We start from the raw sequence: 15,172 nt of genomic DNA, 5'->3' as shown, positions 1-15,172 counted from the left end.
TGCTGTTTTTAACTCTGTGTTGATGATCATAATGCAGAACAATTACAATCCTGTGTTGTAGTATTAAAATCTATCACAGAAGATCTATGTCACTGCATCCCTTTAAAAGACCTTTATTGGTCTGTTTACCTCCATAAGGCTTGTTTCATGTGGAGTAAAAACATTAGGCTGCATCTATGCATAATTTCTATTCCACCTGGGGGGAACTGTGCTCATTTAGTGGAACAATCAACAGCTCTGCTGTCTGTTTTCAGGCATAAAAGTCTTTGGTCTTTTTTTTTGGTCATTAAATTTTGCATTTGTAATGCAATGCCCAAACTTGTCACTGTTAAAAACTTGCTGAATTATCCATAATGCATGTGTCTGGTGCCTTAAATACTGCTCAGGGATGGTACTGTGGTGTGGTCTGTACCCTTCCAAGCTTCTGTTTCATCTCTGCTGGGTGGGTTTGGGAAGGTGATGGTGTTGGCAGTGAATGGGGCTGAGGAGGAAACTCAAAATGTTTTCTGTAAGGGGTACCCCTAACTCCTCTCTTCACCTTCATCATGTTTGCTAGAGTTGGTAATGCTGCTGGAATGGTGGTCAGGCACAGAGTGCACCCTGTTCTCAGACGAGGCCACGGTGAAAACCTTTGGGAAGGAACATGTCATCATCATCCTGAACCACAACTTTGAGATCGACTTCCTGTGTGGCTGGACGATGACGGAGCGCTTTGGAGTGCTGGGGGTATGTGTGCCATGAGCTTTCCCTTCCTCTGCAGGGTGACAGGTCTGTTTAAAACCCATCTATAAACAGTTTCTTTGCATTTAAATCCCCAGATACAACTCCATCATCTTAGCTTTAATGTGTTTGACCTCGTTGCACAAATCAGCAAATGACATTTTTGGATTGTCACTTTCGTTTTCTCTCCAAGAGTTCCAAAGTTCTTGCTAAGAGAGAGCTGCTGTACGTGCCCCTCATCGGCTGGACGTGGTACTTCCTTGAGATTGTTTTCTGCAAAAGGAAATGGGAAGAGGACAGAGATACAGTTATTGAGGGATTGAAACGTTTGTCTGATTATCCTGAATATATGTGGGTGAGTGTGGAGTCCCTGCTCTGGTGAGTATTGGCTGCTGGGAGTGAAACGGTGACAGACTGGTGGCTTTGTGTGTCAGGAGAAAGCGTGCTCACTTCCAAGAGTTGGCACGGAAAAGCCATGCTCTGTTTCAGGAGGTCTTTTGGGATATGCTGGTAGAAAAGTGCTGTTTGCCTGTTGGTAAGGGAAACCATCTGGGAAACAGTTCTGAAGCTTGAGAATCATTTATAAATCAGGCTTGTGTGATACTAACAATTCCGTCCAAACTTACTTTTGCCTATTTAAAAAAAAGCTTACATTTGATTGCTACATCTGTGTAACATTTTCTGAGGTAGGCTGAAAAGACACATCAACAAAACATCTTTCTTGGAGAAGTGAGTGAGTTTGACTGCACAGGCCGTGGATTTTGATAGAAAGTTCCTGTTAGTGTATTCATTGATCTGTGAAATTGCAGGTTTCCCAAAAAGTCTCTGTGAGAACATATGGAAAGCTTATATCTGCTTCTGCAGTTATCTTTTTTTCCTTTTTATTTTGTCATTATTTAAAATCAAGGGTAAAACATCTCTGTTTCATTGTGTGTAATGCTGTTAAACTTCACTGCAGCAGCACAGTGGTGTAATCAACCCATTAACCTTCTTAGAGCTTTGAATGCAAAGGTTTTGATAAATTCTCAATTTTGCTTTTATAGCAGCACATGTAACTTACAATTATTTGGCTTATAAAACATTAAGAGGCTTTTTATGCATTTTAAGTGAGTTTTCAGTATTATCCAGTACAGCTTGTTAAAATGTATAGTGAAACATTAAGCCTTAACTAGAACATTGTGAATGCATTGTAATTTTCTACCATTACAAAGATAGAAAAAAGTAAGAATCTGGAGAATGTATTTTAAGCTACTTAATTGCTTGAATATATGGATATGAATTATATTGAATACATCTTCCTGATGAGTGTGGGGAAGAAAAGAAAAAACAATAAAACCTACCAATTAGAAAATCTCACAACTGAACTTGAGCTTCAAATCTATACATTTTAATGATTCTACAACTGAGAACCAAGGACGAGTCTCTAGGGAAAAAAACTAGAAAATATAAGTGCAAAATGTAGTTAGCATTGATTATTTAAATCAAGACTTCCTGCTTGGTAATTGAAATCATGATTAAAATTGACTTGAGTGGATCAATTTCCCAGTTTCTGTGCATTCTAAATGCCACAATTAGGGCTGTCTTTTTGTCACCTTAAATTTGGTACAAGTGTTGTTAAATGTAAAATAATGGTAAATGAGCTGGGAGGTGGTGCTTATGGCTAATACTTGGTGAAGAGATGAGACAATTGAAGTGTGTGCACATGCATGTTCATCTTGCACAAATTTTCAGAATGCTGCTGGATTTCTTTTGATATCTCAAGATATCCTTGGGGTTGTTTGTTTTTTTGTTTTTTTTTTGCTTTTGTCTTGCACAGTTTCTTCTGTACTGTGAAGGAACTCGTTTCACAGAGACCAAGCACCGCATCAGTATGGAAGTAGCTGAATCCAAGGGGTTGCCTAAACTGAAATACCACCTGTTGCCCAGAACCAAAGGTTTCACCACTGCTGTCCAGTGTCTCAGGGGAACAGGTACTGCCAAGCTTTGCAGCACTTGTAACATGTCGTTTAGCACCAGCATAGTCTGCTCTGTTGTTCCTTACAATTAGTGAGCTGGCAGTAATGAGGATCCAGCGTGTCAGCTGGTAATTTATAAATCGCCACAGAACTGTCAGATACCAGTCTTGAGAAATACTAAAAACCTTTTTATGTTGCTTAGTTCATCAAGTCGTCTGGTGTTTTACAGAGCTGGGAGTGTCAAGGGGCTGGTGCAGGTAAATGTGATGTGTAAACACAGAATAGTGGAGGACTCTGACACATCATTAGTGCAAGGCTTGCACGAGGCTCTGTTGCTGTCTCAAGCAAGGATGCCAGAAGGTGCTTGCTGGAATTGCTGCTGTAACAGCCCTGTTTTATTTTTTTTTTCCCAACAGTTTCAGCAGTGTATGATGTAACACTAAATTTCAGAGGAAACAAGAACCCATCTTTATTAGGAATTCTTTATGGAAAGAAATATGAAGCAGATATGTGTGTAAGGTGAGCATTTACTGATGGAGGTGAGCCCTAAGATGCATAGTTTAGCATGTTGAAGTGTATTCAGATTTTACAGGGTAATGTCCTTTCCTCTAGTCCACTTCTCCTTGTCCTTCAGCTTCAGTGGTCCCTTGTAGTAAATAGTCTAAAGCTCCTTTACATGCCAGTTTCTCTCCCTCACTCACATCAGCAGCTTAAAATTTTTAAAATGCTGACATTCAGACATCCTGTGAATAAGGTGGGACATTGCTCACATTCCTCACTGTTCCTTTGCCTCAAAGAGTAGCTGCTAACACCTAACACCATGCAGCACATTTGCATGCACGCACATCCACTCCTTCTCTTTTTTGCTTTCTCCTTGCTGCCTTCTGCTTCAAAGGCTTCCTTGTGATCACAAAAACGACCAATCCTGTTGAATTTCTTCTTTCCCCTTTTGTGTTTGTACCTGAGACATGACCTGGTTATTCTTTCCACAGTTCTTTAGACAGTTTGCTTCTTCTCTGTGGGATTCACCCACCCTTTGGAAACCATTGCGGTATTCTGGTGATGAGGCTGATGCTTGGTTGTTAAAAGTTTAAAAAAAAAAAAAAGCCTTTCTCCTTCCCCCCACACCTTTCTCCTCTGGCCTTGGGTCTGTGTGTTGCTGCAACATCCACAACATTTTAGTCTCTCAGCTGAAAAGATGACTGTGGAGCTGTGCATGGAGAGGTGGACTTGCTCATTTGCAAGGGGTTTCATTTCACTATTTACACTTGCCAAACATATTCCTGATGAGGAAAGTGAGCAGACAATTTGCCAGCCAGCAAAACAACTGGTCAGGCAGCTCCACCTGTAATTCCACACTGATGGCAGGCGCATGTAGGATAGCTGGCTGGATCTGAGGTGCACATGCATGGATGCACATCTGTATAATTATTAATTATACAGCGAATTGTGGCAGCCTTCAGTTAAATATCCTTTTTTTGCTAATGGATGTGCAATTTTCTTCCATTTCTTGGAGGGGTAATGGGAGGAGAGAAGAGAAATGTACTTCAGTAGAGTTAGAAGAGGTTCAGGTTTGTAAAATTCTGTTGAGGATGATGTTGCCAGGTGAAAGTACTAATTGTACCTTACAAATCGCTGTGCTTAGATAATTTTGATTTAAAATATTTGTGGATGGAATGAATATTTTCAAGGTGCTTTTCTAGACTTCTGTTTTGGGGAAGAAGCTATGAGAGTAAGGAGACTGTTTTTACAGACGTTTTGCTGAAAGTGGAACATGTCCTTGTTGTGCCAACAGCCTTATTGTAGCTCAGAGAAGGGAAGCACATAAGCTCTTGTTCTTGGTATGTGCAGACGTAGTTACCTGTGCAGAGGTAAGCAGCTTAGCTCTGCAGTGGATCCAGTCTTTATCCTGACTACCTCCAGAGGAAATAATCAGGAAATCACCGAAGTGATTGCTGTGAGTCCCCTCTAGTGGTGGCAGCAACACCACGGCAACTTCACCAGAAAGCTTTCAGCAAATGACTTTTCACTGAGCTTTTATTGGGCATTATTTATATGAATTGAGCAGTTTCTCTTGTTAGAGCTCACGTAAGTGAATCTGCCAGATCTGGTGTTCAGTTGGCTTATGGGATGCAGAAATCATTAGAAATGTGTTAGAACAAATTCACAGAATCATACAGGGGCTTGGTTTGGAAGGGTCTAGAAAACAGAAGAATGCAGGGGAATGGTTTGCTCTTCACCACTACAGAGAGGCTCTGACAAGGCACCTGTCCTCAGTGAGGTCAGGTCAGGGCTGGCACTGGGCAAAATTGTCACACACCCCCAGAACTGTGTGCCTCAGTCTGTGGGACTGCAGAGGCAAAGAGCGACAAGGGCAGTCACTGCAGATGTCTTCTTTAGAGATGGTATAAAGTGAATGTTTAGTTGCCTCTCCTATTGCTTCCAAAATAGGGTTTTCACTGCCAAAATGTAACCAACAATTATCCTGGGGTTTTCCACTTGCTTGTCTTTTCCCAGCTCCGAGTGCCTCAGTCTGAGCTTGCTGGGAATCAGCCAGTGGTGGATCTGGCGAAGGAAGAACAGTGTTTGCATGAGAAATGCTTATTTTGCTGGTGTGCTCTGAAACTGACAGGAGCTTGTGCAGTTTCTTTTGTCTTAAATAGCATTCAATTCCCAGCCTAAAACCTCAGATTTTAAGTCCCAGTTCTCTGTGTTTAAGACCTCTGCCATCATTGACATTATTGCCTGTGATTTCTGCCCTTTAGTGAATGGAAGATCTTCCCTAGGGGAGACATGAAACCAAATACCTGGATTTTCCCTTAATTCTTCTTTTTTGTTTTTCTTCTTTCCATTTTTTAATCTCTCTACTAAACTAGGAGATTTCCTCTGGAAGATATCCCTCAAGATGAAAAGGAAGCTGCAAACTGGCTTCATAAGCTTTACCAGGAAAAGGTAAATAGCTTTGCTTTCTTTTCTGCCTTTTGGGACTTGCACAGGGGAGTGTGTTAAGTCAGTGAGTAATACACACTCTTGCACTGGATGGAGAGGATATTATGTATAAGTAGGCAGCCATCCCTCAAAGTGCTGGAAGGAGCAGGACCAAGGAGCCCCTTGGCAGCAGAGGGCTGGGTAGTGAGGTCTCAAATTGCCAGGAAGCACAATAGAGTTCAGAGATATGCCTGAGCTGTGGAAGACTAATAGCAATCCAGTGTCTTTTTACATTTTTCAGCACTTGGATCTCTGTCATGCATTTCTAAAAGCTCCATTTTCCCTGTGGGTGTTTTTAGGCACTTGAGAAGAGTGATAACTGTCTGTCAGGGACAGCCGGTTCCAGCTTTCAGCTGCAATTGTTCTTTGCTTTCATTTTTCTTCCACTGTCACTTTCCTTCTGCCTCCTGGTAATACTTCTGCAGTGGTGTGTGACATGGGACAGACAGTCCCTGGGATCTGCTGCCAGGGACTGATAAAACACATGCCCAGCATGCCTTCAGATGGCTCAGAGCTTTTCCTTGTGTCATTTCTTTTTCTAACCGTAGATGGTTAGAAAAATCCATTTTTCTTGACCACACATTTAACACCTCTGTGGGGAGTAGGAGAGAGCTGTAACTGTCCAGCCCTAAGTGGTGGATTATTGAACTTGAAAAGTGTATCTTGATTTCTGTGTTGTGGAAAGACAGCAGAGCACAGAAAGCAGAAAGTTTGAGTATCCTGGGCTTTCCCCAGCTATGATGACCTGTGCTGCAGCATTGCCAGGCTTATGCTCAGTCTCTAGGTAGGCAGCAAATTGTTCTGAGTTTCATTATATTTATTTCAACCTAATTTGTTTGAATATCTGAACTCTGATTCAGTTAAGGAGAGAGGTAATCTTACAAAGAGCAGTAGCTCATCATCTTTTCCCCCCCTAGCAGGTCTGTAGAACCAAAGAGTCTTTGAGGTTGAGAAAGGCTTCTAAGAACAGAGAGTCCAAATGTCGACCCAGCACCACCACCATGTTCACCACTAAACCATGTCCTCTAGTGCCAAATCCATAGGGGTTTCTTTTAACACTTCCAGGGATGATGACTCCACCAGTTCCCTGGACAGTCTTACTGCTTTACAACCCTTTCCATGAAAGTTTTTTTTTTCCTAATGTCCAATCTAACCTTCACCTCGTGCATTGTGACACCATTTCTTCTCTTCTCAACATCTCTCCTGATGTTGGCTGTATCTCTGTTCTACTTTGTTGTGAGATGTTGTCAGGGAGTTGTGGACATGAGTATTATACATATTGATCTTAGTGTTAGCAGTACTTTATTACTGGAATCCTCTCATTCCATTTATTGCAATGACGTTATAACTGAAATCCTCTTCCTGCACAGAGAGTGTGTCCTCCAAAGGCTGGTTTTGGCAAGGAATGCCTTGCACTTCTCAGTTCTTTGTAAGGGAAATTAAAAAAAAAAAAAAAAAAAGGCAAGAAATAGCTGGACTTGAGCCATCCTTGGTAATGACTTGGAAACCTTAAAGAACCTTAAATATTACAGACTGAGGGAAGGTGGTGGGCACCTTGTTCCTTTGGTTTATGTGTTCCAGGATTGCACCTCTGCAGGCTCAGCTTGGGATGCAATGGCTTTGTTGCAGGGCTGGGATTAGGGTTGGTGTGGTGCTGTCTCTGCTCTCAGCTCATTCCTTGCCCTCCCCTCCTAGCTCTCCATACAGATTTTTTCTGCTGTGCTTTGCTGAATCATGCTGAACTTTCTGGAAGTAAAAACAGGAAGGAAAAGCACCCAGCTAAGAGGGTTGGTAGGGTCTGAACTGGTCTCCGGCCTGAAGCTGCCCTAAATTCTTGAGCAATTAACAGGCAAGATGAAGGTATTTGGTAGTGGAGAGGATGATGAGGTTTCAGTTTTTGATGTGCCAAAATTGCCTTCAAAAGGCTTAAAGGTCACTTGGATGATCAACAGAAATGCCCAAATAAGTGACAGCAGATGGAATTGGATGCTGTGCACTCTTGATGAGTTTGTACCACAGATACTGTCCTTGATGTTGTCCTGGAGCTGACTAATCTTGGCCTGCTTGGGGCAAACATTATGACCCATTTTCTTTTTTCTTTCCCCCAGGATGCTTTGCAAGAGATGTATAATCAGGAAGGTGTATTTCCTGGCAAGCAGTTTAAACCTCCTAGGAGACCGTGGACTCTCCTAAACTTTCTTTTTTGGGCCACAGTTCTCCTTTCTCCTCTCTTCACATTTGGCTTTGGAGTTTTTGCAAGTGGATCACCTCTCCTTATCCTTGCATTCCTGGGACTTGTAGGAGCAGGTAATAATAGCAGAGAGGATGCTAAGCCCAGTGTGACACATAACAAACAGGATCCTTTAATAAGTTCTGTGTATTAATTAATGAGGATGGGGCTTGTAGGAAAATATTTGGAGCTCACTCATTAGTCTTTCTGTTGTACAGCATTTTTATTGCTTCAAAAGTTTTAATCTGGGCAAATTTGCCTTCATATCTTAAGCAAAAACTGCAGTAGTAGCAGGTGAGTCATGTAGCCCATTATTATGGTGCCTGAAGGATAGAATACTTTCATTGGACAACTTGTCTGTGAATTAAAAAAATAAAAAACAAACAAAACCACCACCACAAACAAAAAATAAATAAATACCACCAAGTCCTCCCTTCCCCCCCCCAACAAAAAAACCCCAGCAATAAAAGAAGGGGAAGTAGAGGGAGGGGCTATGCTTCAGAGTTCATGCTACATGTCCTGTTAACCAAGAGAAGCAATAATTATATTTTTAAATCTGGGTTGTCCCTCTCTTTGAGTGCCATTTGACCTGTGATCCCTGTGCAGCTTCATACAGCGCACTGTTGGTCACTGCTGACTTGGGGATTGGGTTCTGCTTGTGAGCTTACATGTAACTTCCTGGATGCTTGGACTGGTTTTAATGTGCCTCTCATTTCTCTGTTATATTTTAAAGCTTCCTTTGGAGTTCGTAGACTGATAGGAGTAACTGAAATAGAAAAAGGCTCCAGCTATGGCAACCAGGAATTCAAGAAAAAGGAATAACTGACGGCTGCAGTTCAGCACATATAACCAGACTATGGTATCCGATTAACTTCAGTTAAAAAACAACAACAAACACTTAGAAACTATCTTTTTCTTAATAACTGATGACTAATATTAATGAATAAAACTTGAGCCAAGAATGAAGAAGTTGGAGGCATCGGCTGAAGAGAATGCACCAACCTTCTGCCTGTTCAAGGATTACTGTAGTCAAGCTGTGGGAGAAAATCTGGGGTGGGGTGGAAGAAGAAACTAATTTTTCTTGCTTTGTTGGGGGACTTGGGGTGGGGGAGAAAAGAGGGCATTGGCCATGGCCACGTGTATCTTCAGATGACTGAAAACTGGTTTCTGTCAAGAGCACTACACTCACTTTTACAACAGGAGCCATTGAATGTTTCCTCTTGCTAAAGCCAACGTAACATTTATTGATTTCCAACTTCTCTTACTAATGAGCCAGGAAAAAACACTCTCCTTAAATGAATTGACAGGTGTTCATTGGGTTAGAGTCTTTTTGGCTGTGTTGTCATGGCTACAGATGAAATCCTGTTCGTATGTTACACTGACACTTTTTATTTTCAGGCAACATCTTAAGACTTCTGTAATGCAGGAGAATGGATAGTGGAGTTTGGAAGCAGCATGTTGTCCATCAGCACATCCCATAGAACAGATCCAATAGGATAACACCCTCATCCTATCTCCTGCTAACTGCTCAAGGCTGTTTAATTTCTAAATATTACTTCAGTCTTGAGTACTGTTTGCCCTGTTTCACATCAAACATGTTCCATAATTTTGAATCTGTACGGCCTTGTTTGTTTTTTTTTTGTTTTTAATTAGTGGTTGGCCGTGGGATTTAGAATTGTGCAAAGAAGGAAATCTTTTCAATTCTCCTTTAATTTCTGTTTGCATTTCTCATTACCAAAGTCCGGTTCAGCCAACCTCTCTCAGTAAACGGGGAGGCAGCACTAGAAATCAGCACAATAGTTTTCAAAATGTCTTCTTTTGTAAAAAATGTGAAAAGGAGAGGTTTGTAGCAGTCAAATTTTGAATGCTGGTATCTCTTGAACTTCTAATGAGAGTTTCAGCATGGATTCAGATGGGGCCAGGACTTTACCCTGTGTGTGTCAGGATAGGGTGTGCTGCTCTTTTGACTTGATCATGCTTTAGATGTTCATGTGAAGTTTTTTGCAAGGTGAGCTGTGCTGTTAAAGCATTAGAAAGAGTATAAGGTCTCTTCAGGGATTTTAAGTATCTTTAGTTTTGCTTGTTGACATTTTGGTCTTTTTCTCTGAAAATTAGAGCTCAGAATCATGTCTGTACCTGTCTCCCTTTTTTCCTTCCTTTCCTTTCCTTTTTTTACAAACGCACATTTGGAGGTTTCTGTAGGTTGCTGCTGTATGCATAACTGAGAATTATTTGCAAACAGATGGTAACTATACCTGTATGTTCAAGTCTGAAGGTCACAATCTGCATTTGGCTGCTCACAGAAGTGGGTGAAATGAGTTGCAGATCTACAGCTGAGGGCAGAAGCTAACCCTCAGGGTCTGTATCTTTAACCCAGCTGCCACTAGAATATTTATCTCACTTTTGTAAAGAGCAGATTTTATCAAAGCACTGGTTGTTGTTTTCATCTTTGCTCCAGTAACCAAGATAAGAGAGTAATAATTTACCTTCTTTCTGAATTTGCTCTTAACTGTTGGAATGTAACCTCTTCTCCCACAGGTTTTTCTGTTTTCAAACACTGGAAGAGCAATTTTGTAACTTAGAAAAATATTTTACTTGGGGTCATTAATCACTTGTTCTGTCATGCACTTGATTTTTATTTGTGGTCTTTTCAACAAGAGAATTTGAAGGCTGACCTGAGTTCTGTCTGTCTCCTGTTAGAGTCCACCTCGCTGAATCCTTGTACCCAGACCCCCAACGTTAGTGTGTCATCTTTGTCCCCTCAATAAATCTTCCCTAAGAGAGGGGCTGCAAATATGTTGCAAATGGTAGTGGAATTTGAAATATGCTTTGGGAACTGAGGAGAGCGGAGCCTAGCTATAGCTCTGTTTTCCTTGCTGGATGATTTTTGTAATTTGTCTTCAAATACAGTCAGACATCCAAATGCTGATAAAGTTCACTCTGTCTTTTCCCTGTTTTTAACCAGAGGACTGAGAACAGTGGGGGGTTCTTTTTTTTTTCTTCTTTTTTCCCTGAAGTAATTCAGTAATGGGTATAGTTCTTGCTTCCTAGAAAAATGTTACAAATGCTGTATACTTGCTTCCTGAAGATGATATTGAGTATATATAAATTGTACTGGCTTAGCAGAAGAGGCTTGCTAAGCAGGCTGACCAATGACTATGTTTTATACTTACATTTTGAGCAGTATATTAATGGGCATGATGAGAATTTCACAAAATAAATCCCTTCTTAATGCTGAGAAGAGGGGAGCTGCTTAGAGGAGAAAGGCTATTAATTCCTTTCTCTTTACAGGATCCTTTTCTCCTCTTAGTGCATGTAACTCCCTATTCAGGATCATGGGATTAGTGCATGTACATCAAGGGGAGAATAATCAACATTTCATATTTTCTTATCATAACTTATTGGTCATGCTTTCTTTTTGGAAATATAATAAATACATCATCAGATACTTAAATTATGCTCTTCTAAACAGACGTATCAGTAACCACTTGAAAAACTGAAACCTACAGTGCACAAAACAGTACAAAACCAACACGAATCTCTTCATTTTGAATTTTATCTCTCAAATAGGGGTTTTTATACTCGCGCGCGCACACGTACACAGATTATGTATAAATTAAAATGACTGGAAATAGCTGAAGTTAATGTCACTAATGAAGATTAGCAGGTGGATTGGATTGGTAAAGTGAGCATAGATTTTATATCTTATTTTCTTCTGGTTTAATAGAGCATAGCTTGTATATTTGACTACCAAGCCCTTTAAGAGCAATAATAAACAAAAATATATCATGTTTTTCGTCTTTTGCTTTTCAACCATGCTAGGTTTAATAAACTTACAGCTATGGGAGTGTTTTTTCTCTCCACCTTTCAGAATTTTCATTTATTGCTTATTTGTTTGGAGTAAATAGAGTTTTCCAGTATGGACTTGCAAGCTGACTGCCGTGGAGTTCAGCACTGACTCCGAAGAGGAAAGGTTCTCAGACTAACATGGACAGATGATAGACGTGTGGTCTTGGCCTTGGCAGCATTTGTCATTGTCACCAACAGCAATGATGCTCCTCTCCAAGTGGGATTTGCAGTTCCAAAGGAGCATCACATTGACCTACATCTGAGAAGCTGGTGAGATAGTTTGGGGACTGCTGGCCACGTGGCATCTCTGAGTTAGGAAGGCACAAAGAGCTGATGCTGAAGAAGGATGTGGTATCCGGAGGCCTTGGCTCGGTAGGATTACAGTTCTCTCTTGCTCATTGTGGGCTGAATGTGCTCCTGCAATTGACTTTGCATCACTCCTTGAGCAAAATATCTGTCTCTGGCACAAAGAGCATGGGCAATGTTCCTTTGTTCTGCTTTAACTTATCTCGAAGGGCTCTATAATTGCTGACCAATGAATCTGACTGCTGCCTGTGTCCTACTTGCCTGGTATTCACAGGAAAAGTGAGTGTGACTGCTCACTTCCACATGGTACCTCTTGTCTCCATCACCAATGTCTGTATATTTGCTCACCTGTATCTTCTGCAAATGGTTTGGTTACAACCTCTTAGCAGGAACTCGGAGCCCTCCAGCTCAACCAGTCCAACAGCAGCTGTCTCACATGGCTGGGGTTTTCTTTTCCTGAATTTTGGCGCTGGTTGACAGCTCTAGGTCTGAAGTGACAGGATGGTGTTTGTGTTACATGATAATGCAACTTTGCTGCTTCAAAACATAACTTAGCAGGGAAGAGAAGAGGCCTCCCTCACACAGGCCCTCCCTACCTGGCAACCAGTCCCTCTGGTGAAAGGGAGCTGGGACAAGGTTTTTATTAAGAGTTGGAATAATGAGAAAGCAAGGAAGTCACTGTTCATCGGATATTTGCTGAAAGTACTGTTTCTATCTTGGGACTGCACCAAAACCTGGTTTTCCTTCATGTACCTTTTGAAGAAATGTGGGGTTGGAGGCTTTTAATCATGCTGACTTGACGCTACACAGAGTGTTTCAGATTGAAGACACAATCTGATGTATTTTGGCACCTTGGAGAAGTATTTGCTAAGAAGTCTAAAGCCAGGCTTGGGCAGACTTCGCCCAAGTGTTTCATGCAGATGCTGGAGGCCAACACAGATCAAAGTGAAGAATCCATTCCTTGATCACCTTTGAAGATGGGATGCAGCAGGATAGCTCACAGCATCTCCTGGATGCCATGTGCTTCTGTCCCCTGGTGTGAAGGTTCTGATTCCTCGCAGACAATTGCTGCAAGTTCTGCTGTGTGCCTGCACAAAGAAGCTCATCCCTGTGATGGGAATGCTGAATTTGTACTCCCACCCAGCGTGTCACAGCTGCTTGTTCTATTATTCCTGAACCTTCTGATCATAACAGGCGGTGCTCCAGGGCTGCTGGTGCTGAGTGAAGCTGGGATTTGAAGCAGGTGACAGCCATGCTGGGAGCTGTGAGGGAGAAGGAACATGGCAAGGTGCATCGCTGGGAGGAGCAGGAACACTGACAGGTCCGGCCAAATTCTTGCTCTGAGAAAACTGAATGATCACCAGGAGCTTTGCAAAACAGAGACAACTATGTGGGAGGCAAGCTCTGGCTAATGTGGATGTGAGACCTCCATGTAACAACTTATGAAATAACCCTTGCCATGTTCATGTGATTTGGGTCAGAATTCCTCCTGAGGGCTTGTTTCAGATGCGGACTCTCATTCTGCCATGTTTATCTTTAAAGGTGGTTTATCTGATTGTCTTTGCAGCAAGATGCTTGCAGGCTGTTGGTTGTGTGTTATTTACCTGCTGTGGTTTGGAGGGAGAACGTTCTGGAAGTCAGCATTACAGGGTCTGTGCCATGTGTGTTAGCCACCAGAAAAAGTCATGAAAATATTTCATATTTCAGAATTGGGAAGACATGGGATTGGCATCTAAGACAAATGTGTTTCTGTGATCCTTGGCCTCTCTAGGCTTTTAGAGAGCTGCCTGTGTTTCTTAAAATGTTGTACCTGTAGTTACCAGCCACCAGTTCAGTTTTTGAAACTGTAAAGAAAGATTATTCGTGCACTTTCACTGTTGAGAGCATTTGAGTGTAGATAGCCTATTTCTATAAACCACTAGCAGAAGCAGCATTTTATCTTTTTAGGAGAAAAGTGAATTTTAAAATTAGACACTTCAGCAGCAATCAGAATATAATAGTACTTTAAAAATTTAAATTAGAAGTATTCCTTAGTGTGGGGGCTACCACTACCAATTTTCAGTCTTACACAACTTTTTTTCATTTTGGCCAGCGTGCATTCTTAAGGAAAACACACTGAGTTACAAATTACGAGTATACATACAAATACAAAATTTGCGAGGGAAGGAAGAGTAGGTAGCAGAGCCTAATCAGGAATTAAATTTTACACCCCAAGGCACGAGCGGGTTCTGTGTACCTCCTTTATTCCTTGCATGTGCATCTGTGCAGAGAGCCAAGCTGTGTCCCTTCGTGTCCCTTCGCTTCAGCTGTGTCCGAGCTGTCCCTTGTGACATCTGAATGCTGAACTCGCCTGAACGCCCGGCGGCCGCTGCCGGCCGGCGCCTCGCTCACTCCTCAGATCACCAGCAAGTACTGTAGCTTTAATCAAAACCTTCTCTCCGAGGAAAATCGCCCTCCTTGAGCTGATTGATGTGTTGCAAACCTGTCATTCGGAGGGAAGCGTAAGTCACCAGATGATCATTATTAGCCAAATCTAACGAGTAATAAAACTGTATACAGGGTATGCATTTACTGTGCATGTGTATATATTTTTGTACATTTTTACAGTTGTTTCCTACACTTGATTTTATGATGTTCAGAAGAAGTGTGTCTGAATCTGGTGAAAAACAAGAAGCTATTAAGAAAACCCAAACCTGTCACCTACTGTAGTTTTTACGGAGAACTGTGCCCAAACAAACACGCTGATTTACAGTGCTATGCAAATTTTACTTTGTAAGTTGTCTCTTAAATTTTGCTTAAGTAGTTTACGCTGTTTTTACTGGGCTTTCAGAAAAAAGATGAACGCAAAAGCCTCGTCTTGTAAAATAAAATAGCTTTGGCTGTGTGAAAGTACTGTATATTAGAATCTCATTCACGCTTTCAGTTGTTTATTTAACTGTATGTGATTTTGTACATTTTTTGATGGAATAGAGGGGGTTTCATTGTGCTTGAATGAAATGGTGACTGCCCAGCATCTGGCTTTTTTTCAAGTGTTTATTGAGCAGCCCATAATGTAACTGGGAGACCTGCATCCTTTTCCTACTTACTACTCTGGTTTTTGTAACTAAACATGCACTAAGGGCTA

At 41.5% G+C, this 15,172-nt stretch overlaps 1 protein-coding gene across 10 annotated transcripts in view; it reads left to right on the top strand.

Annotated features, from left to right (window-relative positions):
* AGPAT3 (1-acylglycerol-3-phosphate O-acyltransferase 3) overlaps nt 1-14,937 on the top strand; it is an 88,350-nt gene extending 73,413 nt beyond the window's left edge. For all 10 annotated transcript variants that reach the window (XM_041400037.1, XM_041400033.1, XM_041400030.1 and 7 more), the window contains 7 exons: nt 557-726; nt 914-1,075; nt 2,537-2,690; nt 3,092-3,194; nt 5,552-5,627; nt 7,772-7,970; nt 8,627-14,937. In XM_041400037.1, coding sequence (XP_041255971.1) covers nt 557-726; nt 914-1,075; nt 2,537-2,690; nt 3,092-3,194; nt 5,552-5,627; nt 7,772-7,970; nt 8,627-8,715 — 953 coding nt within the window. In that variant the 3' untranslated portion in view covers nt 8,716-14,937. The remainder of the gene's footprint in view (nt 1-556; nt 727-913; nt 1,076-2,536; nt 2,691-3,091; nt 3,195-5,551; nt 5,628-7,771; nt 7,971-8,626) is intronic.
* Nucleotides 14,938-15,172: the final 235 nt, after the last annotated feature.

Source organism: Onychostruthus taczanowskii, unplaced genomic scaffold, assembly GCF_017590055.1.
Source record: "Onychostruthus taczanowskii isolate IOZ18803 unplaced genomic scaffold, ASM1759005v1 scaffold17, whole genome shotgun sequence".
In the NCBI taxonomy this organism is placed as follows: domain Eukaryota; kingdom Metazoa; phylum Chordata; class Aves; order Passeriformes; family Passeridae; genus Onychostruthus; species Onychostruthus taczanowskii.
Note: the sequence above shows the minus strand (reverse complement) of the source record. Positions and strands in the feature narration are given on the sequence as shown.